The sequence below is a fragment of the Rhineura floridana genome, chromosome 6, assembly GCF_030035675.1.
Source record: "Rhineura floridana isolate rRhiFlo1 chromosome 6, rRhiFlo1.hap2, whole genome shotgun sequence".
In the NCBI taxonomy this organism is placed as follows: Eukaryota; Metazoa; Chordata; class Lepidosauria; order Squamata; family Rhineuridae; genus Rhineura; species Rhineura floridana.
In genome coordinates this window covers 147718549-147746391 of record NC_084485.1, presented here as the reverse complement: position 1 = coordinate 147746391, position 27843 = coordinate 147718549, and the positions used below count along the sequence as shown (strand labels likewise).

Genomic DNA, 27843 nt, shown 5'->3' with positions numbered 1-27843 from the left:
ACTATAACTGTGACCAATATGTGCATATACTTAAAAAAAAAAAAAGTAGCAGCAAAGATGGGTTCATTTTCTTTCTAGTCAGAGTTTTATGTTGTAGGGAAAGTGCAAGGGGCTGTGGGTTAGTTTTTTTGTTTTAGAGTTTAAGCATTTAAAAGTGCAACATGCCTTCATGCCTCCATGCAACTGAGAGCTGAATTTGGGCCGGAATGGGGGTTCTAAGCGGGCAGTTTAAGGTGATTAATTTTGCTGCAACCTGAGGGAGGATATTTTCTTTTCTGGAGGGAATTTTTGGCTGCAAATTTAAACCAGCCCCTGCCTCATCTTAAATCTGCACTATGAATATCTGCAGGGTTCAGCCTGAAAGGAACATTTCGTGCAGTTTTGAACTGGTCTAAGCAAGAGAGCAATTTGAGTTGGGGGTTGCTGAAAGGAATTTGCTAAGAGGTTTATGGGCCACAAAACTGCTCTTAGGATCTTCAGATGAAGGATTAGCTCTTCCTGCCTGCCTATGGGCCTGCTTTTGTCCTGCTTGCTCTAAACAGATATTACAACTGCATGGTATGTCTTCTCACTCAACAGCTGAATCTGAAAAGCTGGCCTGAACTTCTAACCACTAAAGAACGGGAGAGCATAAAATAATAGCTTCTCACCAACCCTCCATCCCAGTGCAGGTGGATAGCACTACTTGTTACCGTTTTGAGCAAGCACTCCCAAATGAAGCCTGCTGAGATGTTACCAGACCAGTGTGGATGCCTTTGAAATCCAGTAACTACATAGGTGCTTAACGCTGTGGGAAGCTCTTTATGTAAGGCAATAGCAATGGCCATTTGGGACAATTGCTTTACCGTAAGGGAAGTTTCAAATGGCAACATGAATACTATTTCATGTAAACAGCTCCCCACGCATTTCCTGTTTGTCTTTTGTTCACTCAGTACCAAAACTGCAAAGGTATTTATCAAGCCAAGATATGTTTACTTCAAGTGGAAAATCAAAGGGCAATTATATCTTTGGTTCATCTATCTCCTCCCTCCATTCCAGAATATTGGACTTTGGGAAATAGTTTTTGGTAGGATCCTCAAGAGCACAATGAAGATCATATTGTGTGTCTTTGTGTCAACCACGCTTCCTGGTTGCTTAAGGGCCCAGACACCTGGCCTGTACTACGGTGTTACCTTGCAGCTTGCCACATCCTCTGGCTATTCCAGCAGGTGGACTGGGCAATGACAGCAGCCTGTAGGCATTCTGCCCAATGGATGGATCCTTGCCCTGTGCTGAGCCAAACCAAGGATGTACTGTTAACCATAAAGCTGTGGCCACATTTAACCCACACTCTTGTCTCTGACTCATTATTGCTCCCAGAGCCTGCCCTTCACATGGATGCACCTGACGTGCAAAAAAATATTACCCCACAGGCATGTTAAAATTTTGGGAAAATTTTGGATGTTGTTCATGGAATGTGAGGGGTTTTTTTCCCATGGAAAAAACAAACTTGCCATGGGAGAAAAACATCCCCATTGGTTCTTTGTCCTTGTGTTGCTGGCTACTGCTGGGACAGAAAACAAAGCTAATAATTGCTGCCAGATGTAGCTGTGCTGGATCTTGCAGCATGCTTTGTTGACTTTCCACAGGGCAAACTGCTATAATGAGCAAAGTGTGTATCTTAATCAAAGACCATTATTTCTGAGCACCTCCTTCACTATGTAACAGAATAACATGGTACTGTCAGAAGAGGTGGTGTTCAGGCACACTGTGTACTCCCACTTGAGCCAATCTCAGTTTCCCAATGTCAACAGAAGAGTAGATCTTCCTCAAACCCACAAAGCTTTTAAAACATCCCCCCATCTGTTTTGGCAATGTTTAAAATGGAATAAAAATAGCCCAGGCAGCTGTCCACATGGCAAATAACTTCAGAACAAATCTGTCATATACACTGAAATGCATGTGTGCCCCCCCTATATGTCAATTTGATTCTATCCAGTCTAAGTTGCTTAGTCTGTCAGTTATGTCTTTCCTGTCACAATTTTTAGAGCAATTTAAAGCTACTTCGTGCTTTGCACAGTGTATGAAACATGTTTCTGCAGCTATTTTGATGTTACACGCTCAGATGCACCCTCCTAAACACCTGGATGCATGAATAGTTGAGCTGGGAATTAGTGAGTCCCTGACATGGATTCAGCGTGTGTGTATACACACAAACATGTTTTCCCTTCATGCTGTTTTGCTGTGGGAAATACCTGTGTAGCTCAATGTTGAAAAGGAAGCTGAAAATGAGGGTGGACTGATTTCTCTCCTATGGATTGGTGATCTCCCTTTTCCTTCTGCCTTTCTTCCCTTTTTTTGGGTGGGAGGAAGGTCTATAATTACTTTTGGATTATGCATATATGCAGTTCCCTCTCTTCATCTGTATTATTGTCTTCCTTTATTAGATAAGTTGATGATCTCCCCTTATAGATAAGCATGAGTTGATGATCTTTTACATTAATTTCCTGATAATTTTTTTTTGTTAATTAAAAGTGCCATCCTAACCTTTTGAAAATTCCTTACTGAGAAAGACAAAATCCCCTTGATAATACTAAGGCCAGGGCAGCTTCTTAGTTTATTTTGTTCCAGATAAAGACATCCGTATCTGAATGTGCATGCTAGAAAGCTAGTCATTCAGCATTTTAGCTTTAGTGACGCACTCTTACAAGATCATCCAGCATTATTTCCGTATCTGGAAGTTCAGATCTGTACCCTCATGAAAGGTAACATCCCCAAAGTTGATGACTGTGGGGATACTGTGTACATGAAAGATAAAACAATTAAGCAATGTTAGTCTTTTATTTACTTATGTCAATCATTTGCTTGATGACATTTCTTTAAATTAAACTGCTTTCTTACTAGATTAGCTGGAGCTTTGGTCTAACTGATGTTTACAGGTGCAGAGGGGATTCTCAAATGAATCTCATGATGGAAAAAATAATTCAATATACAAATTTCAAAAATCCTATTTTGTTTTGAGTTTTAAAGATGACTGCCTTGTAGGTGGTAATCCTGTTGTGAAGTCCCATGTGTCTTGCGTGTGTAAAATCCCCGGTTCAACCCTTCAGATCTCAGTCATGTGACACTAGTGATTTGTTGCTGTTAAGGAGAGTTTAGCTGGGCTACTGGTTTGACTTAGAGCCCCTAATAGGATCAAGCTATTTTTGGATTTGTGCCACTTTAGAATGTAGATGGGGAAGTCATGCAACAGCTCTCTACATATAGAAAAACAGATGTATATTACTTAGATAATATTTGGAAACCATAATAATTTGTTTTGTTATATTTAACAGAACCACCCAAAGCAATTGTCTCACCCAAGAATCAGTCATTTACTGAAGGATCCGAAGTGTCCATCAGTTGTTCTGCAAGTGGCTATCCAAAGCCAACAGTAGTGTGGACGCACAATGATATGTTTCTTATGGGATCCCACAGGTACATGTAGACCTCTTTACCTCTATCCTCGTCTTCTGACCAGGGGGGAGGGGGGGGAAATCATGAAATATCCTTCACTGAAAATGTGTTGGGAGATTGAACAAGCTAAGACCCTCACTTCACAATTTCAGGTAATTCTGGGCTGCCACTGCCTACATAAAGACCACTGAATTATATGAAGGGTGTTCCCTCAGCATTTTGACTAGTCTCTCCTCATGTACTAATGTTCCAGTCACTGCTGGTAAATACAGAGAAGAACAAAGAAGATTGTCCAGAGACATGGAAGAAGTTTCCCATGCTGATAGAAGGGTTTTCTTTTTTCCCAGCACAGTAGGCTACCAAGTGATAGAATACTTTTAGAACAAACCCTGTGCTTTCTGAGGTCTAGGCTGAAAGTCAAAGGAAACAAAAGATAGCTTTAGAGGCTCCTTGTGAATTTAATTTCTTCTTTTGTTATGCATGGAATGATGGTGATGGTAGTTCACTAAATAGCAAATACACTGAGTTCCGCCCCGCTAATATTTTGATAATTTCTGTAAGCCGTTTATAAGTTTATAATTATGAAGTGAAAACATGAGGTGCACATATTCTGTGCCCATAGAAATTGTGTACATATGTGAAAATCCCCCTCGTTACGCTGCTCTGACATTTGAACCTTCGTAACATCACTGCTGTAGTCACTTCTAGTTTCTGTGGATGCTTTTTCCTCCCACAGGTACAGGTTAACTCGTGAAGGCACATTAACTATAAAAAATGCAATCCCCAAAGATGCGGGACTATATGGCTGTTTGGCTAGTAATGCAGCCGGAACAGTCAAGGAGACGTCTATCCTCACATACACCGGCAAGTATAATAAGAAACAGAATTTAGCTGACTCCTTCCTTTTAATAGTTGCTAATCATAATTAAGCAGAAAGTTGAAGATCAGTGTGTGAGTATTGAAGATCAATTCGTGAATATTTGATCATAAAAATAAACCTTACATTGAATCAGAGTATTGGTCCCCTTTTGTCCACTTTGACTGCCAATGACTTTTCAAGGCAGAGATCTTTCCCAGTTTTGTTACCTGAGACCTCTTTTTCTAAACTGGAGATGCCACAGATCAAACTTGGGACCTTCAACGTGTGTGTTATTTACTTTGTTGCTGAGCTGTCGCTCTTTGTCATTCATTCCTTTGTGAACTGACAGATAGAAGAATCTTTTGCGTGTTTCAGATTCCGATTAGATTTCCTTGCCAAATAAGTGGAATGTCCAGAAGATGTTTGGATAAAAGAAAATGTGACTCTTTTCTCATGGAATTCAGGAGCACAAAATATGGTGATGGCCAGTAGTTTAGTTGGCTTTACTAGCGGATTAGAGAAGAATGGATTAGAAAGAGTCAGTGTACCTCCCTCAATTTAATATATTTGTCTAGGCCAGGGGCTCCCAGCCTTTTCTCCGGACAGACTACTTGAAAACTGCTTTTGGTGGACCGCTTTTGATTTTTCTGCCTGTTGTAGCAATTATAATGCACTGTGCTAGATGCTGCATGTTTTTAAACTGTATTTCTATTGCTTCTTTTATTATATTTTATTGCATTCCATAGGATTTAAATTGTAATACAATAAAATACAATGTGAGAAATAAAAGCAGCAATAAAAATACAATTAAAAACCAATGTGAATATTTAATGCAGACATGCCACGGACCATCTTAACGAACCTTGTGGACCACAGTTTGGGAGCCTCTGGTCTATTCATTTTAACAACCATATTTTGGAATAGTTTGCTAAGGATTGGAATATACTCTGTCCAGTCTGTCAAAGAAATTGCTGAATAACCCAGACTTGCATGTTTTTAGTGTCTCTTCTCTTGTTCCATTGCAGAAGTTCCGAAACTGATAGTAGTCCAAAGCGAACTTCTGATTGCTCTTGGAGGCACCACTGTAATGGAATGCAAAAGCACTGGAGTCCCACCTCCACAGGTTAAATGGTTTAAAGGTACTTTACCTGACTGCATGGCTAATTTCCCCCCATGAGATAAAATTGCAGAACTTATTTTTTTCATTAATTAAGAACCAAAGATATACATAAAAGAATATGACCATGATGCATACCAGAAAAAAGCAAAAAATATAAAATGATCAAAATAGAAGAAAATTACCCATCAAATATCTTACGAATTATTAAATCAAACTATTTTTAAGTGCAGCTTATTCAAAACTCATAAATCCCGAGTACATACCAGATGTGGAACCGTAATATTGAATATATTCAACAAGCCTTTGACACTTATCCAAAAAACTATCATTTCTCACTCTTCCTTCTTGTAACCTCAAGAAATCTGTCACTTTAGCTATGGCAATATACTCCCAAGCTTTTCTTCTCCATTCTTTATTCTTGGTATCTCACATACTCTTCTATATTTAGCATACAATATTCTTGTAGCCAAGTATGCAGCCACTGCAGTGAATAAAACGTCATGAATAGGAGGCAAGAAGTGAGAAGCTCATCTACTCAAATTACCACGTCAAATGATTATGTGGATGAGCCCAAATTCAAATATTGTAAGACTTCAAGGCACATAACAACAACAAAATCCTGTAGTGTTGCAGCAAATAGTTCTTGAGTTGGCACAGCATCCATCGTGTATACAATTCCTTGTTCCATTTTATGTTCTTGCCATGATATTCATCTAGATGCTTATAATGAAGCAGTATCATTTTGGTGTCTCAAAAAGAAATGAAAAGGTTATTTGGCTTACTGAAATGGGTCAAGGTTTTTAAAATTAACTACTGACTATTGTTACTTTTTGCTTGGATCTAGGTGACCTAGAGTTGAGGGCATCAGAATTTCTTATTATTGACTTCCATCGGGGCCTTCTGAAGATTCAGGAAACGCAGGACCTGGATGCTGGGGACTATATGTGCGTTGCAACCAATATTGCAGGACATGCATCTGGCCAAATAACTCTGGATGTTGGCTGTAAGCATAATGGCTTCAGAATAAAGGCATGCAAATTGTGCAAGGCTGTTTAAAATAAGCTCATGCTTTTTGTATATTGATATTGTTCACATGGTCTGGGATCCAAAGAGATTTGTGTGTGAATGGAAAGGGATTCCTTTCTCTTGGGTGTGTGCTAATTCCTAGTTTTCCTATGCAACTGTTGTCCCATGTGCTGTATTGAATTCTGTTCCAGAGGATCCTCTGACCTGATCCTTTTTGGGGGTATAATGGGCTGAGAGCAAGTGAGAACACTATGCATGGATCTTTGGTTCCCTGCCATTCTCAATAATTTTATAGAAGGAGAAATATATATAGCTATGGTTGAAAAAAATATTGGGATCTCAAATACTATTTTCTGTTACTTCCTGGAATCAAACGAAGTTAGCAGAGTTAGGGACACTCTGGGCTCCACTCTGGCGCCATTGGGCTAAGTTTATTACAATTTTATATGTGGTTTACACAATATTTTCAGTGTGAAAAAGTACTTGAGTTAAAATGTTTGTCCTTTCAGCCAGTCTGTGAGGTGGATAACTATTGTTCCTGTTTTACCAGTGGGGTGTTTTGCCTGAGATCTAGTGCTCTGCATATCCAAGACTATTTAACAAGTTCATGGATGAGCAAGGTTTTGAACCAAGGTCTTTTCTAACAGCATTTCATTCGTAGAATGACACTGAAGGACACAGCGCTTGCACATTGCAAGATATAAATCTTGAGTCACGCATATGTCATTTCAAAATAAATACTAAAGTTCTATTACTATTACTCATTCTCTGATGATTGTTTTCCTGTGTACACAGCTCCTCCAGTTTTCACACAAGAGCCCAGTGATGAATCTGTGGATATTGGCTCAAATGTGACATTGGCTTGCCATGTTCAAGGTTACCCAGAACCAAAGGTGAAGTGGCAACGACTGGACGGTGCTCCACTTTTCTCAAGACATTTTGCAGTTAGTTCCATCAGTCAGCTCAGAACAGGCGGCCTTTCTTTTAACAGTAGGTAGACGAAACTTGTATATATAAAAGGCAAAGAAAAATAATGCGTAATATACCCCACATTATTGAATCTAGGGGGCTTACATATGGCACTTTTATTGTGGACATGGTCACGGGCCACACAACATCTTCCTCATCAGAATGATGCCTCATAATATTTTTCCATTTAATCTGGATTTACCATTTGCATGGACAATCCAATAAATAAAAAAAACCCCGCAGAAATATTAAATCTGGATTAAATGGGAAAACAAATATGGGATAGCATTTAGATGAGGATGATATGACTGCTGTAAACAAGTTGCATGCATGAGCAATTCCAAAAACACAATAAACTGCTAGGTGGAAGAGCCCCTGAGCCATTTTGCATATTGCAGTTCACAGAAATGTTCCCACAATCACACATGTCAAAAATCATAAAATAGAAAGAGTTTCTGTTCAAGAGAAGCACATGATAGTATGCTAAGAATCTAGGAAGTATTTGGCATAATGTACAAAATTCTTAGAAAATACATTTACAAAATCTTCCCTCATTATGATTTTAGCCTCAGGAAGGAGTGACTTGTATCGACATTCTTGTGACTTAAAGTCATAAACATGGGAAGCAACCATTATGTTATACTAAGAAAATACCCATCAGAATGTCAGTCAATCTTTATTTTCAGTCAACTGACCACAGTTACAACCATAGTATTAAGTATTAAAAATAAGACTTGGTAACAGAAGCTATGGCAGACAGCAAAGCAGTTCAGTGGTTGCCTTATCAGAACCCTCAAGTAGAACAGTCAGAAGAAACTCAGAAGGGCGGCCTGGGAAAGACTGCATAATAGGGTATGTTAGATCTTTTCTGGCCCCATCAGAATGATGGACTGTATTTATCTCTTAGTAGTAAATGGGAACCATTTACTTCATTCTGAGAGAGTAAACTGACTTCAGCTGGAAGTCATAGTTTGGATGGCTGCAAAAAAACATGCCTCACCTATGTCCCTCCTGTTACCAGTATCAGGGGAGCAGGATTGCCCCATCTCTGAATCCTCTGTTGCATTCCTTTTATTCTGTCTTTTATAGGAGAAAGTAAATGTCATTGCTTCATTGCCTCTTGACCTTGCTGTGTTTACTATTAATTCATTAATAAACATTATTTCATATGCTGAACCAAATCACCAAGTATCTCTGTGCTGCAGCCTCTTTTAATTTCAAAGAGTCAAATGATCCTCTTTGTCATGAATTGAAGTAACTTGTATTGCCTGGTAGACTGTGCCCAGTTTCATGGCATGTTATTAAAGTGATAAGATGATATTCAATGTGATATGTGATAATATATTTATGTAATATATGTTTGCACTGATCATATTTGTTTATAAGTATTTTGATTTTTATTACAGTTAAGTGCTAATTCATTTTCTTTTTAAAATCTTTTATCTAATTTTAGATTTATGGGTTAATGATGAGGGAACCTATATCTGTGAAGCTGAAAACCAGTTTGGGAAGATTGTCTCACGGCCGGCTACACTTACAGTGACAGGACTTGGTAATTAACTGATAACATGGGATTTGTAATAGTTGACTTACCTGGCTTCAGTCCAATGCCAATACCATATCCAGAACAGAATCATTTTCCTCATGGGCTTTCCACGTATAGGCTAGGGTCACATGCAGGTTAACGTAAGTCAAGGTTTATAAACCAACTACAAACCATGACTTAAGAGCATTGTTTGCTTGTGGTTAACAAACTATGGTTAAGCTGCTGGGCTGGATTCAGATGATCAAATAAATCATGGTTTAAAAACCATGGCTTAGCATTAAGTGCGAACCAGGCCAATGTGTGTTGAACAATTACTCTGAAATGAAGAACATCTGTGTTAAATACTTATCCAATGTTAAAACCATTGGGAAAAGAGACCAAAAAACAGTGTCACATTTAGATTTCCCACCTGTCATCTCCTTAGTGTTAAAGCACTAATCTTAAAAGCATTTAAAAAACCCTTAAAATAAAGTAAAACCTAAATAAAGTATCAAGTTAAAATATTCTGTATCAGAAAGAGTAGTCTTGATTCATAAAATGGAATAACTTAATGCTAAGTAATTTCATGGTTGCTTTGGTTTGCAGCATGGGTTGCAGTTCTAGCTGAGCATTCTTCTTAGTAATAATTTTTAGGATAAAAATGGAAGAGATTATGAGACATTGTATTAAACCTTTTAACAATTAATTATGTAAACATGTTTCAATAAATTTGTTGTAATCTAGAATGATTCTTCATAAAATTAACTAATTTTGAGATAAGTGCTATATACGCCAGATTCTTCTAAACCACTGGAGAGATTTATGTCCTTTTTGTAGCTGAGTTTTTTTTTTTTTGCATTTTCATGGGAACATGCACAATTATTGTTTCTCCTTTTTTTCTTTCTCTTTGATACAGTTGCACCTCTAATTGGAATGAGCCCAGCAGCAGTAAATGTAATTGAAGGTCAGCAGCTGACTTTGTCATGCGTGCTGCTGGCAGGGAACCCTATCCCAGAGAGAAAATGGATTAAAAATAGTATGGTGGTAAGTGTTCTGCTTATTGGTGGAGGAACAACTGGGAAAGACATAAAATTGTGGCAACATCCTTTTAAAAAAAATGCAAATAGAGTTTCAAGCGAACCAACATGAAGCAGCACATTATGAACTATGGCAACTTCAGTTTACTTCTGCACACAGCTAGGGGATCTGCTAGATGATGGGGCAAGTCATTGAGAGAATTCAGATTATCATCGTTTGGTTTAATAGGTGGTTAATAGTTTAAGATTAACAGCTTTGAAACAAACCAGGATATCAGGCCAAAGTCAAATGATGGCTTATTCCAAAGCCGTCAATTATACTTTCTCAAGTTTGGATAAAATGGAATACTATGGTTAATGGAAGACTTCCTGGCTTGTTTGCTGGCTTGGGGAAATGCAGAAGGAAAGGAGCTGTGTGCACGACCAGAGAGTGTGTTCATATCATGCATCATTAAACTGAGATATTATCATGTGAACACGGTTGCAATCTCTCAGCCTAACCCAGCCTCACAGGGTTCTTGCAAGGATGAAATACCTCCATGAATACTGCCCTGGGCTCCTAGAAGGGGGAAGACATTACAAATGTGATTTTAAATGGTTAAATAAGGTTTGTGGGAGATCAGGCTCAGCTGGCATCTAACAACTAACACTCTCTGCAGCTGCATAAAGAGCAGAGCAACCCAACCGGCAGGGGAGGAAGAATGGCAAGAATGAGGGTGGCAGCAATAAGGGTGGCATAGGGATGTGCTAGAATTCTACCCGGTTCAGATTTGGTACTAAATTTTCCATTAATTTGCTTATTCTCAATAGTTGAGAATCGAATTTTAATGTAGCAAATTTCAGCAGCTAATTGTGAAAATAGACTTTTTTTTGAAACAAATCCGCCTCTCAAAACATCGATTGTAAGGATGATAATTTATCAATATTAACCTTAAAAATATTGATATCTTCAAAATATCAGTATTTCCTTTAAAAATATCAATATTAATATCAGTCTTTTTTCTGAGTGAAAAAAAATACAGATCAGTAAAAGCAACGGCTAGCAAATAAAGAACGAATTCAAATGGATGCCAGCCTTTTAGGTCAACGGAATGCTTTTGAACTGGCATTGGCCAATGGATCCCATCCCTAGGGTGGCAAGACTGGGATTAGTGGAGGCAGTGGGAAAGATTGAACAGATCCTCCAGGGACTCTGGAACTGTCCATATTCCTTCCTCCATATATCACCCCCCCCCGAGGAATGGACCACAGAGTTCTGAGTTCGGAAAGCTCAGTAGCAAACTGAGACAAAAGGAGAGACAATAAGTGTCATGCTCTAGCGCCAACCCACAGGTGCCAGGTGCATTTCCAGGACCCAATTCCCAACGCTGGGCAATTGATCCTGACAAACCGTTTTCCCCTTGCCAAGGTTGTGCAAACCAACACCAATCCTGCAAGGTAGTATGTAGGCTGCTACCACCCCTTAATCTAAATAACCACTTTGAGTCAGGGGAAACCCAGAGCCCAGAAATAATTCTGCCAGGGATTTCCAAGGACAAAAGCCAAACAGGCGCTCCTCGTCCTGAAGCCCCAAGCAACCCAAAAAACATGGTAGTCAGTGGTCAGTGGCCAAGGTACCAGGTTCAGAGCCAAATTTCTCCTCCTGCAAAGAACACACATGGGTAAATAAGAAGTAGCTTTATTGAATAAAATATAAGTGCACAATTAATAGCAGCAAAACAATTTCTTTAAACCCATACCCAAACAGGGGTTTAGGTAGAACATACAAGAGAGTTCAGACACAAGCCAAAATAACAAAACTAACTAGCCTATTCTACTTATTTGAAGAGGTAGTTGTTGCCAATCTCACCTCCCCCCACAGAGGCATAAGTTGGGTAGTGAAGGTGGTGGAACCCCACTCAGGTAACCACCTGTCAAGATGGAACCCAAGGGAACAAAGGCTATAGGTTTCACCCCCTTTACTTAAGGAAAAATCCCCAGCAACAGTCCATACTATTTTAGCCAATTGGGGCTTTCTAATGAGGTAATGCTTCCAGAAGCTTCTCCAGTTTTTGCGCCTAACAGCCCCCCCCCCCCGATCTCAACTGTTCTCAGGCCTGCTTGACCTTGGTACCAGGCTCTCATCAGATAGCAGAGATATTCAGGTGCTTCTTCTCAAACCTCCTGATTAGCTGCAGCTGAGAAATGAAACTTGGGAGTTTTCCAGTCACTCAGAGGCCCATCTCTACAGAAGAAGAAATCCCCACAATTCCCTGCATCAGAGCCATGTTACATTAAACCATTCTGAACCATGCTACAATTTCATGACAATATGTTCTATGGGGGAATGGTGGACAAAAGGTGGTCGTGCACAAAGTACTGGGGGAGGCTGAGAGTAGAGCTCTAGTCTGTCACAGATGCCTTTGTTGACTGTCTTAAAGAGCAAGAAGGACCCGCCATACCTCCTCTGGAGTAAGAGGTAAGAAATAGGGCTCTGAGGGATGCTTTTTGCTACAGCGGTTCCTGGGGACATGTGTGCATCTCCTTGAGCTCTCATCCAATTTTATTTGGAGAAGTTCTAATTAATTTCTGATTTGCATACAGTTTGACTCCATTTGTTCATATGGCTAGCCATTTTTCCCTGCCCATAGGGTATCTCCAGAGTCTCTACACTCACAGACCTCTATTTTAGTTGCCCCAAAATTAAGTCTGCCTCTTCTGTGTTTTCTTTGCTGCCTCTGAGGTCATATGCTATTGTCTGAGTCTGGGTATCTCTTATGTTATCACCTAGTATGGTGCCGCTACTGCTTGCCTCTCTCTCCATGTCTTGCCCATGACCTTATATACAGTCAGGGGCTGAGTTGGTATCTTCAGGCTGCTCCCACAGCCACACCACATCCCTTTCAGTCTGCTCATGTTAACACTCAGCTATGCTGGATCTAGCAAGGGTCAGCAATCAGGGCTCAGCCCAACTACCTCCTGACGTCATCCCGAGTTGGTTTGCAACTGTGCCAGCCCATCAAGGGGAGGAAGGCCTATAGACATGCTGACTGCTGTCATGGTAATTCTTCAGCATGTTCTGTTTCTTACATTCCAAAAATACAAGGCACTGTACAATATAATATAAAAATCCATAGAATGAAATTGAACAAAAACAAGAAGTTGAAATCCTGCCCACAGGATTTCAGCCTAAATAAACAGACACATGAGGAAAACAAAAGAGGAAAAGGATAAAGGAAGAGAATGGAGGAAGGATTGCACTAAATTAAAATGCACCTATTAATTGTGGAAAGTATGTGGAAAAAAATAAATATTCAGGTTCTTCTTAATGAGTGGGAATAGCTGATAGCTGAAGGGGCTCAGTGGTACAGATCTGTTTTGCATACAGAAGGCACCATGTTCAGTCCCTGGCATCTCCAAGTAGGACTGGGAATATCCCTGCTTGAAATCCTCGAAAGCTGCTGCCAGTCAGTTTAGATGATACTGAGCTGGATGGATCAATGGCATGACTTGGTATGAAGCAGCTTCTCTGTTCCTCTGTGAGTTCCAATGATAAGGTGCCACCAAAAAAGATAGGTAAAGCATGAAACAAAAGCTGTAATCTGTGAACTAATTTTTTAAAAAGGGTACTTAGAAGAACACAGGAATCTAGAAACAATATGTTCAAGATGGGGCTAAAAAGCCTAAAATAGGAAATGGTACCCAACTACAGTATGGTCTGGTTTGCAGTTTGATGTAGTCGTTTCCTGCTAAACTTCATCTACCATGCAATCAAAGGTTGTGTAAAATTAGTTCCTGGTGTATGTGTGTAAGAGGTTGCCACTGAAATACTGTCTATTTGTTTCCCTTTGGAGGCTGCTTTGCCACAGAATTTGGGTTACTTTGGGACAATATTTAGATCTTATTTTTTAAAGCAAAATCCGGGTTGTTGTTAATTCCCAAGTTAAATCTAGAAGACAAATAAATCCATCTGATTTCCTTTCCTCAGGTGGTCCAGAATCCCTATGTCAGTGTTCGTAGTGATGGGAGTCTTCACCTTGAAAGGGTTCGACCGCAGGATACTGGAGACTATACCTGCATGGCAAGCAATGTTGCCGGGACGAACAACAAAACGACTGCCGTCAGTGTCTTCGGTGAGAGGAATCTTCAGTGTTTTCCTCAGTTTTTAATGCACTAGAAAATATTGAACAGACATTTGTGTTGCATATAAAAAGATACGTGTCATAATCCACCTAGTAATTCTCTTGTTTGAGAATCATTCATTTCAACAAGACTTGCATGTTCTCATTGAAAAGAATGAGGGCTTGTGAAGAAGTTGCTCTTGCTGCTGTTGCTATTGTTTGAATTTTTATCCCATCCTTCCTCCTGCAGGAGCCCAGGAGAGGGAGAAGTTCCTGGTGTCGCCTTATTTCTTTTTATGCCGTACATTTACATGCATAAAAAGATGGTCTGGATGCCTCTTTCTTGCAAAACACACACACACACACACACACACACAATCTAAGGTAGTTCTTCATGCTTCCCATAGAGTTCATGGGAAAAAGAAAACAGGTGCAATGTGAGATGCAGTTGGTGGGCAATCGAAATAAAATCTCTGGTTTTTGGAGTTGTATCCCTATTGCAATATGCCTATTTTCTCCCATTTGTTCTGTCCAGAGCTGGAACCACGAGACGGAGACGCGGGTGCAATTAAATCTTGCTTTATTAAAGTAATGGATACATCTAGGACATTGCGCTTCATATAGAAACCTGCCTTACTCACTAGAAACCCCTAACTACACGCTAGACATGCTCTGTGGCGCGTGAAGGAAGTTGACTCAGCGACTCCCCTCTTTGAGAGGGCAGCTTATGTAGGGAACGTTTTTGATCGTAATCTCTGACTCCTTCGTAAGTCCTGTCTCTGCCCTGTCCGTTTCTCACGGCGGCGGGCATAAGGCAAGGGGGGGTGTTTCCAATGGCTCGTCGGAAGACACCTGCTCTTGGGCTGCAGGCTCGAGGTCAGGAGGTGGCGTCACGCTGGAAGCGTCCTGGGAACTGCTTGGCAAGAGAGGAGTTGGTACAACCTCTGGGGTGTCCCCTGATGGGCCCTTGGGAACAACTGGGGGCAGCACACTCTCCTCTACAGAGCTTGGGCCACCCGTGGGAATTGGCTGGAGTTCAAGTTCACTGCTCCCCCCAAGGCCCCGAGCAGACTCAACAACTCCTGGGTCTTCCGCACCTTCTACCAGCTGAGGTGCCTGAAACTCATGCCTCTCCCCTCCCTGCTCCTTCAGGGAGAGCTGAGGCTCAACACCATTGTAGGAAGAGACAAATTAAGTGATCTCCAGTTGGCAAAAGGGTTGCGTGTGAAGGAAAAGCTACCACTCACTCTAGATGCTGGGGTCACCAGGGCCCAGTGCAACCCTTGACTTTCATTCATATGAAATAATAGTCCACTCTTTGGTGGACGTCATTTTACTCAAATAAAATTAGTCTGGGGAGCAAAACCTAACTCTGCTCCCAGTATCAGGTGGTCTGGCCACAGTTTACATGAATACAACAGGGTGCCTCAATACATCGATGTGTGAAGAGCAGGCTGAGATGCATTGTACAAGGCCACCCCCATTATGTCCCTCTGTCATAATAATGGGAATTTTGCATAATAAAGAAATGAAAGTCAGTTTTATGTTCTGTGTAGTCCAAACACATTTTCTACATTTCCATTTCCAAGTATATCCATATATCTTGTATGCTTACCATTTTGTGGGATCCGTATGGCTAAGGAAGCTTGGTGGAGTATTCTGAAGATACAAGCCAGATGCCAGAGGCTCACAAGGGGAGTAAAATCCATCACACGTGCAGATGTGCATGTAGATATATAAGCCCTCATGAAAGCTACTTGTGCTAATTAGCTATGCAAAAGATGCTTCTGTATATTGAAAAGATCTCTTGCAGTTTGGATTTTTCTCATGTAACAATCCATTGTATGAACTTGTTGGGTAAGAAGAGCAACTGCTTGACATGTGTGGAAGAGGATCTCTGAATCCCAGCCAAGATCTACTGAGATTTGCAAGGTGTTCTGGTTATAGGGTGGTCTGGGCAGCAGAGCATGTGAACAAAACTGACATGGATTTTAAAAAAGCATTATTATTATTATTATTATTATTATTATTATTATTATTATTATTATTATTACATGGTATCCAAAAATATTCTTCCGTGTACAAATGTTTTCAAGCAATGATAGCTTTTGCAGATTTACTTGTGTTATTAACAAAACAGAGACAAGTGGGAGTTCTCCAAATGCTGTGTAAGAGGTTAGATAACAGATAAAAGGAAACTGACACTAAGGGGAGCAGGAGTTTAGAAGAAATTATGCATTTGGCAAATTAGTGGGTATCTCAGTTTTTAATATCACCAAGAGAAGCATTCCTGTTCACAGAAGGCAAACAGAGGATATGTTTTGTAGTGATTCATCTGTGCTTTAGCAGCCTCAACTTTGTGTGAGGCCATGGTGGCTTTATTCTTCATGAACTGAAATTTCTTTTCTGTGCAAACTTAATTGAGAAAGATATCTTGAAGCTTCTCTAAAAACAGCTGAAACATTTTTTTCTGCTTTACAAAAGAGGCCTTGTGCAAGTTGGTATTCATTAGTATTTTTGCAAGTGAAGGTACTCTCTTCAGAAACACATGGGTTTTTATCACATTATGAAGAACCGATGTTGGTCATCAAGAATGGATGAAAATAAAGGATGAAAATGTGGTAGCCTTTGAAATGATCCAAGACTTATAAGGGCAAGGAGATTTAGAGGCAGAAATGTGAGATAAAATGCATGCTCAACAAAAATGTGTAGTGTTGTGCCTCTTAGAGAACCTCTGTGGAGATCAGTTTGACTTTCAATGAATGTTGCCTTTTTGTTTTGTATGAACCAGGAATCCTGGCGTAAAACAAGCTCTGTTAAACAAGGCAGATTCTTTATCTATGATTTGAAGTTGGATTGTTTTGAAACACACCAGTGTTTTTTGTAAGCCAGGATTCCTGGTTTGGATGACGCAATAAACCAACATTCATTGCCAGTCAAACAAATCTTCACAAACGACATCCTCCTGGCTGTGCAAGAGGAGGTGAGAAGATGGGAGAGCAGACTGCTGCTCATCCATGTTACCACTAAACAATGATTTAGTGTTATGTGGAAATACAGCCATTATTTAGGCTTGCAACGAGAACTCTGGGGGAAAATGACCACACCATACCTGAATTCTTGATTTTAACAGAAGCAAAAGCTGAGAGTAGCCATACATGCACCCTGGACTTCAGGAAAGCTGATTTTAATAAACCCAGACCAATTGTAAGTCCAAGATGGGTGGGAGTTTCTAAAAAAGGAAATTCTAAAAGCGCACTGGCAAGCAATTCCAACAAGGAAAAAAGGGGTAAAACAGCTAAAGAGGAGAGCTAATGTTGTCCCTATCTTCAAAAAAGGTAAAATGGAGGAACCAGGGAACTACAGACCAGTGAGCCTAACATCAATCCCTGGAAAAACTCTGGAGCAGATTATAAAGCAGTCAATCTGTAAGCACCTTGAAAACAAAGTCAGAGCACCCTAGCGAGGGAGCCTGCTCCACGAGCTAGAGGGAGCCCCAGCTGATGAAGCATCAAGGCCCCAGCTGACAAAGCGTCAAGGCGAGTTAAGCAGCAGAGCGAGTTCGGCAGCAGGGCGAGGAGACCAGGGCCCCCCACTCTGCCCGTCTGTTCCCTGACCTCAACTAAACCGCAGTCTCCAACCCATTGACATAATAAACCTTAAACAAAACTATGCAGGTAAGAAGCCAGCAGGGGTGTGGTGGCTTTCCAGTGTTTTGCACTGCCTGCAGCGTGTACGACTATCTGCCTGTTGGACAGAAGTCGTGGGTGTGCTCTCGGTGCAATGAGCTCCTGGCTCTCCGGGAACGACTTCATTTCCTTGAGGCCAAGGTGGCGGACCTGGAAAAGCTGAGAGAGGCAGAGAGGTGTGTGGAGGAGGCCTTCAGGGACGTTATAGCTGTGTCCCACTCCAACGATGATAGCTCTCCTGCTATCATGGAGAACGATGGTCTCGGGGAAGGAGAGCATCCAGCTGAGGAAGAGGGAAACGATCCCTTAGAAGGGACCCATTCCTTGGGGGATGAGCAGCTACCCTCTCGTGCCGAGGATATATCTCCAGGGGGTGGAGGGATCCTTGTAGTGGGTGATTCGATCATTAGGAACATAGACAGTGGGGTGTGTGATGGACGTGTAGACCGCAAGGTGTTTTGCCTGCCTGGTGCGAAGGTTGCGGATATCGCCCGTCGTTTAGATAGTTTGGTAGACAGTGCTGGGAAGGAGTCAGTGGTCGTGGTGCACGTTGGCACCAACGACATGGGGAAATGCAGCCGTGAGGTCCTGGAAGCAAAATTTAGGTTGCTAGGTAGGATGCTGAAAGCCAGGACCTCCAAGGTGGCTTTCTCTGAAATGCTACCGGTTTCACGCGCAGGACCAGCCAGACAGGCCCAGCTTCGCAGTCTCAATGCGTGGATGAGACGATGGTGTCGGGTGGAAGGGTTCGGATTTGTTAGGCACTGAGGAACATTTTGGGACAAGCCGGGCCTGTACAAAAGGGACGGGCTCCACTTGAACCAGAATGGAACCAGACTGCTGGCACTTAAAATTAAAAAGGTAGCAGAGCAGCTTTAAACTGACTGAGGGGGGAAACCTGACAGGAGCTGAGAAAGGTCCGGTTCGGAATAAACCTCCCCCCTGGGATAAAAACCAAAGATACGATGAAATTTTAAAAGGGGTAGGCCTAGAAGTAGGCATTGTGAGAGCAGGGGCACAGGATATAAATTCAGAAGAGCAAAATTACCACAGGCCTAACCACAAGTGCCAAAGACACTTGAAGAGAGACACTGCTTACAAGTGCCTGTACGCTAATGCTAGGAGCCTCCGAACCAAGATGGGAGAACTGGAGTGCTTGGTCTTAGAGAAGAGCATTGATATAGTGAGCATAACCGAGACCTGGTGGAATGGAGAAAACCAGTGGGATACGGTTATCCCTGGATATAAACTATATCGGAAGGACAGGGAAGGACGTATTGGTGGCGGAGTTGCTCTATACGTGAAAGAAGGCATTGAATCCAGCAAGCTCGAAACCCCAAAAGAGGCAGACTCCTCCACAGAATTGTTGTGGGTGGTGATACCGTGCCCCAGGAGGGACTTAATACTGGGAACGATCTATCATCCCCCTGATCAAAATGCTCAGGGAGACCTTGAGATGAGATATGAAATTGAGGAAGCATCCAAACTAGGAAATGTGGTAGTAATGGGTGACTTCAACTACCCGGACATAGACTGGCTGCATATGTGTTCCAGTCATGACAAAGAAGCAAAGTTTCTAGATATTCTCAATGACTATTCCCTAGATCAGTTGGTCATGGAACCGACCAGAGGGATGGCAACCCTGGACTTAATCCTCAGTGGGGACCGGGACCTGGTGCGAGATGTAAGTGTTGTTGAACCGATTGGGAGCAGTGACCACAGTGCTATTAAATTAAACATACATGTAACTGGCCAATTGCCAAGAAAATCCAACACGGTCACATTTGACTTCAAAAGAGGAAACTTCACAAAAATGAGGGGATTGGTAAAAAGAAAGCTGAAAAACAAAGTCCAGAGGGTCACATCACTCGAAAATACTTGGAAGTTGTTTAAAAACACTATATTAGAAGCTCAACTGGAGTGCATACCGCAGATCAGAAAAGGTACCACCAGGGCCAAGAAGATACCAGCATGGTTAACGAGCAAAGTCAAGGAAGCTCTTAGAGGCAAAAAGTCTTCCTTCAGAAAATGGAAGTCTTGTCCGAATGAAGAAAATAAAAAAGAACACAAACTCTGGCAAAAGAAATGCAAGAAGACAATAAGGGATGCTAAAAAAGAATTTGAGGAGCACATTGCTAAGAACATAAAAACCAACAACAAAAAATTCTATAAATACATTCAAAGCAGGAGACCATCTAGGGAGACAATTGGACCCTTGGATGATAAGGGAGTCAAAGGTGTACTAAAGAACGATAAGGAGATTGCAGAGAAGCTAAATGAATTCTTTGCATCTGTCTTCACAGTGGAAGATATAGGGCAGATCCCTGAACCTGAACTAACATTTGCAGGAAGGGATTCTGAGGAACTAAGACAAATAGTGGTAACGAGAGAGGAAGTTCTAAGCTTAATGGATAATATAAAAACTGACAAATCACCGGGCCCAGATGGCATCCACCCGAGAGTTCTCAAAGAACTCAAATGTGAAATTGCTGATCTGCTAACTAAAATATGTAACTTGTCCCTCGGGTCCTCCTCCGTGCCTGAGGACTGGAAAGTGGCAAATGTAACGCCAATCTTCAAAAAGGGATCCAGAGGGGATCCCGGAAATTACAGGCCAGTTAGCTTAACTTCTGTCCCTGGAAAACTGGTAGAAAGTATGATTAAAGCTAGATTAACTAAGCACATAGAAGAACAAGCCTTGCTGAAGCAGAGCCAGCATGGCTTCTGCAAGGGAAAGTCCTGTCTCAGTAACCTATTAGAATTCTTTGAGAGTGTCAACAAGCATATAGATAGAGGTGATCCAGTGGACATAGTGTACTTAGACTTTCAAAAAGCGTTTGACAAGGTACCTCTCCAAAGGCTTCTGAGGAAGTTTAGCAGTCATGGAATAAGAGGAGAGGTCCTCTTGTGGATAAGGAATTGGTTAAGAAGCAGAAAGCAGAGAGTAGGAATAAACGGACAGTTCTCCCAATGGAGGGCAGTAGAAAGTGGAGTCCCTCAAGGATCGGTATTGGGACCTGTACTTTTCAACTTGTTCATTAATGACCTAGAATTAGGAGTGAGCAGTGAAGTGGCCAAGTTTGCTGACGACACTAAATTGTTCAGGGTTGTTAAAACAAAAAGGGATTGCGAAGAGCTCCAAAAAGACCTCTCCAAACTGAGTGAATGGGCAGAAAAATGGCAAATGCAATTCAATATAAACAAGTGTAAAATTATGCATATTGGAGCAAAAAATCTGAATTTCACATATACGCTCATGGGGTCTGAACTGGCGGTGACCGACCAGGAGAGAGACCTCGGGGTTGTAGTGGACAGCACGATGAAAATGTCAACCCAGTGTGCGGCAGCTGTGAAAAAGGCAAATTCCATGCTAGCAATAATTAGGAAAGGTATTGAAAATAAAACAGCCGATATCATAATGCCGTTGTATAAATCTATGGTGCGGCCGCATTTGGAATACTGTGTACAGTTCTGGTCGCCTCATCTCAGAAAGGATATTCTAGAGTTGGAAAAGGTTCAGAAGAGGGCAACCAGAATGATCAAGGGGATGGAGCGACTCCCTTACGAGGAAAGGTTGCAGCATTTGGGGCTTTTTAGTTTAGAGAAAAGGCGGGTCAGAGGAGACATGATAGAAGTGTATAAAATTATGCATGGCATTGAGAAAGTGGATAGAGAAAATTTCTTCTCCCTCTCTCATAATACTAGAACTTGTGGACATTCAAAGAAGCTGAATGTTGGAAGATTCAGGACAGACAAAAGGAAGTACTTCTTTACTCAGCGCATAGTTAAACTATGGAATTTGCTCCCACAAGATGCAGTAATGGCCACCAGCTTGGATGGCGTTAAAAGAAGATTAGACAAATTCATGGAGGACAGGGCTATCAATGGCTACTAGCCATGATGGCTGTGCTCTGCCACCCTAGTCAGAGGCAGCATGCTTCTGAAAACCAGTTGCCGGAAGCCTCAGGAGGGGAGAGTGTTCTTGCACTCGGGTCCTGCTTGCGGGCTTCCCCCAGGCACCTGGTTGGCCACTGTGAGAACAGGATGCTGGACTAGATGGGCCACTGGGCTGATCCAGCAGGCTCTTCTTATGTTCTTATGTTCTTAATGCAGTGATTACTAGGAGCCAACATGGATTTATGAAGAACAAATCCTGCCAAACTAATCTCGTTTTTTGATCGAGTAACCTCCCTTGTAGACTGTGGGAATGCTGTGGACATAATATATCTCGACTTCACCAAAGTGCCCCATGGTATTCTGATTAGCAAGCTAGCTAAATGTGGGCTGGATAGAACAACTGTCAGGTGAATCCACAGTTGGCTCCAGAATCATACTCAAAGAGTGCTTATCAATGGTTCCTTCTCAAACTGGGTGGAAGTATCAAGTGGGGTACCACAGGGCTTGGTCCTGGGCCCAGTGCTCTTCACCATTTTTATTAATGACTTGGATGAGGAGGTACAGAGCATGCTTATCAAATTTGCAGATGATACAAAATTGGGGGGCATAGCTAATACTGTGGAAGACAGAAACAAAATTCAGAGGGACCTTGATAGGCTGGAGCATTGGGCTGAAAACAACAGAAAGAAATTCAACAGGGATAAATGCAAAGTTCTACACTTAGGAAAAAGAAACCAAATGCACAGTTATAAGATGGGGGATACTTGGCTCAGCCATATGATATGTGAGAAGGATCTTAGAATTGTCGTAGATCACAAGCTGAATATGAGCCAACAGTGCGATGTGGCTGCAAAAAAGACAAATGCTATATTAACAGAAGTATAGTTTCCAAATCGTGTGAAGTATTAGTTCCCCTCTATTCAACACTGGAAGACTGACGGGAGATATGATAGCACTCTTCAAGTACATGAAAGATTGTCACACAGAGGGCCGGGATCTCTTCTCGATTGTTCCAAAGTGCAGGACATGGAATAATGGGCTCAAGTTGCAGGAAGCCAGATTTTGACTGAACATCAGGAAAAACCTCTGTTAGAGCCATATGACAATGGAACCAATGACCTAGAGTGGGTTCTCTTACACTGGAGGCATTCAAGAGGCTGTTGGACAGCCATCTGTTGGGAATGGTTTGATTTGGATTCCTGCATTGAGCAGGGGGTTGGACTTGATGGCCCTATAGACCCCTTCCAACTCTACTATTCTGTAAGTCTATATGTTGGTGCTTTACTGCCAACAGCATTCACACAATTATTTAATTGAATACTGCCCCTTATCATTGCAGAATTATGTTGGAAAATGTACAGAGAGTGTCAGAATATGGGCTCCATATACTGGTTGAAGCTTCTACATCTTGTCTTTCCAGTCATTCTGTTCTGCTAATACCTTCCCCATCCCTCCTTCTCCTAGTCATTTACCAACAACTAATTCTTATCCTATCTCATTTCCAGCCCTAAAAGTTTTTAGAAAAACTCTAATTTCGAACCATGGAAATCGGAAGTAACCATGCAATTAAAGCAGTATTTCCCCAAGTATGCACATTACCTAATTACAGATATTATTTTGAGATCAGAGCATGTGTTCTTGATACACTTTTAGATTTTCTTGGAGCAAATTTTGGAAATCATCTTCAACTGTCCTTTACATTTTTATGAATAGCACAGACCAACAGCTGGTTCACTTCCAGGCAAAACTTCCTCACATTCAACGCATGCTGTCATAGGTAGTAAAAGTGCACAAGTTAACAAGCCATATGACATTTTCAGATTTAATATTGCATGGATGGGGGAATAAATGCTCCAAGTGTTTATTGTTTCTGCCATAGAGGAATGTTGACCTGACCAGCCATTTCATACAACTAAGAACTAATTTCATACAAAGAACTGGGCATGTTTAGCCTGGAGAAGAGAAGACTGAGGGAAGATATGATAGCACTCTTCAAGTACATGAAAGGTTGTCGCATAGAGGAGGGCAGGGATCTCTTCTCAATCATCCCAGAGTGCAGGACACAGAATAATGGGTCAAGTTGCAGGAAGCCAGATTTCGACTGAACATCAGGAAAAACTTCCTAACTGTTAGAGCCATATGACAATGGAACCAATGACCTAGAGAGGTAGTGGGCTCTCTGACACTGGAGGTATTTAAGAGGCAGCTGGACAGCCATTTGTTGGGAATGCTTTGATTTGGATTCCTGCATCGAGCAGGGGGTTGGACTTGATGGCCTTATCCAACTCTACTATTCTATGATTCTATGACATGCATATGATTAGCTGTTCAAGTTTATATGGATAAAGGGATAAAAATAAAATGATGGCATTGGTCGTATCCATACAGCAAGCCTTGCTCACATGATAATGATGTCGCAGTGTGGTATGGGAATGGCTTAGAAGAAACCAGAGAGTCACATCAATTTCTCTGTGACTAGTAACTGCTCACAAGGCAAAGGTTTAAAATTCATTGTACTGTCTTTTTTTTTTTTACAATAATTTTTATTCAAATTTTCATAAAACATACAAAACAAAATCATAAAACATTCAAAGACAAAAAACAAAACAAAACAAAAATGATTAAACAAAAAAAAATAAAATGTTGACTTCCCATTTGTCACATATCAAATCAGTTATAGGTCTACAATATATAACAATCCTGTCTCTTAAATTATATTATAAAATCACTTTCCTCCAGTAGTTATCTTAATTAATCATCAAATCTCATAAACATTACTTTATTCTTTCCACAAAAAGTCAAAGAGAGGTTTCAATTCTTTAAGAAATATATCTATCAATTTTTCTCCAAATAAACATGTCGATTAATCCATCTCGTTAATAATAATAATAATCTTATTGTCATAACCATAGTCCAAATAAACATATCGATTAATCCATCTCATCAAAATCTGTTAGGTCCAATAATTTCAATAGCCATTATTCCATTATCCATATTAATTCCATCTTCCATCTTCAATAGTCCTGTTAAGTCCAGTAATTTCAGTGTCCAATCTTCCATTATCAGTATTCCATAATAATCTTGCTGTCATAGCCATAGTCATATAATAAGCGTCTGATGGGAATTTCCTCTATCCCAAATATTTTCTTGCCATCAATTCTGAATAAGTTGCTGAAATATTGTTGTAAAGTCATATCTCTGTTCTCCTTTTTTACAGAATGCACTGGCTCATCTCTTGAGAGTTTTTCCATTGTCACATGGCTGCAGTTAATTCCATAGATTTTCTCTATATCAAGCTCCATCACATCATTCCAGTCCAGAAGATTATCCAAGCCATTGATAACTTTATCTCTAATATCTTCATTAATTTCTTCAGAGATAACGTTAAATTCCAAACAGTAGATTTTATTTCTAATATCCATAAACTCCAGATCTTTTTCCAATTCCACATTTCCCAGAAGTCCAAAATTCATTGTACTGTCTTGCTGGCACTTTTCTTAGCCACTGTTATAAAAACATCATCTTTCAAGAGGTTTCTCTCATTCATGATTGCAAATATGGCCATGATCCAATGGTTCCAGTGCAAACAGGAAATGCTGTGCATGCAAGGGTTTCCTATTCTATTCTGTGAAGCAGTGATGTTCCATTTGCACATGTAGATTTTTCACTCCATATATGGAACATTCCCCTTCTCGAAGGTAAAGAGATGCTCTGTATGCTCACTTGAGTTAGTGCAGAGAATCAGTTATGAGTCAGGAAGTCACATGTTCAAAACTTACCCCAGTTGTAGATTCATTAGGTGTAGTTGGGCAAATTGCTGTAACGTGGAATTTTGTATGACTAATGCAAGAAAGTATGTAAAACTGTTGTACCATTTAGGGAAAATGAAGAAGAAGAAGAATTTTTCATGCTTTTTGAAGGTATATAGTCTACGTTATGCTTAACCATTTTTAAGGTGTGTTTACAGATCCACTTCATTACCGTTACCTGTCAGACATTTTAAAGAGCCTGCATTATAGAAGTCCTCTATTGATGATAAAAGCCTGCAAAATATGTAGGCTTCATTGAAGTTTTATTTTTTTAAAATGAATCGCATATTAAAATGTTTTAAAATTTGATTTAAAAGCATTTTACCTTTTTTGAAGCTTGATTGCTTGCTGGGTGGTGATGGAACCTTCAAGGATCACACTCAGTTACCCTCCCCCTCCCCAGGTGTGCTCTCTAGCAAGGGGACTTTTTTAAAGCCCAAAACTTGCACAGTAAGGGGATGGTGGAAGAGGGGATGTTGAGGGCTTGATGGAGAAGCTGCTGGTTGCCTTTCCCTGCCATAAACGATAAAACAGGAGGGGCTTATGTATGTCCTTACAAGACAGCATTAGGCCTATTGTCAATAGGTTGTCAGTTTTTATATGCATAAAGGAAAACATTGTGTAACTGAAATAATTTGCAAAGTGCCTATGTGTGTGTTTTCAGTTCTACCCATAATTCAACATGGACAGCAGATATTCAGTACTATAGAAGGGATCCCGGTTACACTGCCCTGCAAATCCAGTGGAGTTCCTAAGCCATCTATAGTCTGGTCCAAGGTAATTATCTCATTTTATCTTGAGTTGTTTATAGTGAAAGATCAACTGAACATGTAGAAATTAATGAATCAGTATACATATTTCCAAAAGCCAATCGCTGTTAGAAAGACATGCCCTTTTAAATAGTTTCTTTTTAATTTCCTAATAAAGTAACAAGCCAAAATCCAAGCAACATAAAAAAGTAAGTCTTTACCCTCAGCCGTACAGTGCAATCCAATACATGTCTATTCAGAAGTAAGCTCCATTGGGTTCAATGAGACTTAATCTCAGTTAAGTTTGTATTGGGTTGCAGCCTTAGTCATTCAGATTGGTAATTACTCTGCTAAAACTGACACTTGCAATCTTAATCCTTTTTGAGAAGGATTAAATAAATGCATACATTTATTTACTTAAAGGATTTATATTCTGCCTCTCACTCTTAGTTCCCAAGGTGACTTGCAACAATAGTTTTTTTTTAAAAATTCCATGTAAGAAATAAAAGCAGTACAACTGAAACAGCAATGAATATCAACAGAAACCAAAAGAGCAACATTAGGGACATCCTCAGGGGCATACATCAACAACTTAAATATCAGTAAGAAAATGTCCAAATGGCCCTAGTATAAATAGTAGTGTTTTTAATTGGTATCTAAGGACATTGAACTTGTCAAGGATTATTGATACCTAGGCACAGTCATTACCCAAAATGGAGACAATAGTCAAGATATGAGAAGGAGACTAGGACTGGGGAGGGCAACTATGAGAGAACTAGAAAAGGTCCTCAAATGCACAGATGTATCACTGAACGCTAAAGTTAGGATCACGCAGACCATGGTATTCCCAATCTCTATGTATGGATGTGAAAGTTGGACAGTGAAAAAAGTGAATAAGACAAAAATCAACTCATTTGAAATGTGGTGTTGGAGGAGAGCTTTGCGGATACCATGGACCATGAAAAAGACAAATAATTGGGTGTTAGAACAAATTAAACCAGAACTCTCACTAGAAGCTAAAATTATGAAACTGAGGTTATCATACTTCGGAAACGTAATGAGAAGACATGAGTCACTAGAAAAGACAATGATGCTCGGAAAAACAGTAAAAAAAGAGGAAAACCAGAGAGCCGTCAGGCTTAGGGCGGTATATAAATGAAATAAAATAAAAAATAAATAAATAAGAGATGGATTGATTCCATAAAGTAAGCCACAGACCTGAACTTACAAGATCTGAACAGGGTGGTTCATGACAGATGCTGTTGGAGGTCACTGATTCATAGGGTTGCCATAAGTCGTAATCGACTTGAAGGCATATAACAACAACAAAGGATCAAGGAAGGCACTGAGTTAGTGAATGGAATGGCTGGGTGGGTGAGGTTCTACAAATGTAATGCCACAGCCAAGAAAGCCCTGTCTGTTGTTTCTGTCCCCTGACTTCCAAAGTTGGGGGTATTCTGAGCAGGGCCTCTAATACAGACCTTCATAGTTTTGTGAGTTTGTCTATAAGTACATGGTTTTTTAGGTACACATCCAGCTTGAATTGGAGTCTCAATGTTAAGTCCAGAAGGTAGAGATTAATAGGGAATAGATACAGTAGGGCCCCGCTAATACGGCAGGTTAGGGAC

The 27843-nt window shown here is 40.6% G+C and overlaps 1 protein-coding gene across 7 annotated transcripts in view; it reads left to right on the top strand.

Annotated features, from left to right (window-relative positions):
• HMCN1 (hemicentin 1) overlaps positions 1–27843 on the top strand; it is a 393372-nt gene that overhangs the window by 115416 nt on the left and 250113 nt on the right. For all 7 annotated transcript variants that reach the window (XM_061634028.1, XM_061634030.1, XM_061634029.1 and 4 more), the window contains 9 exons: positions 3315–3456; positions 4172–4299; positions 5320–5433; positions 6259–6417; positions 7236–7430; positions 8863–8961; positions 9851–9978; positions 13939–14083; positions 26131–26243. In XM_061634028.1, the coding sequence (XP_061490012.1) occupies positions 3315–3456; positions 4172–4299; positions 5320–5433; positions 6259–6417; positions 7236–7430; positions 8863–8961; positions 9851–9978; positions 13939–14083; positions 26131–26243 (1223 nt within the window). The remainder of the gene's footprint in view (positions 1–3314; positions 3457–4171; positions 4300–5319; positions 5434–6258; positions 6418–7235; positions 7431–8862; positions 8962–9850; positions 9979–13938; positions 14084–26130; positions 26244–27843) is intronic.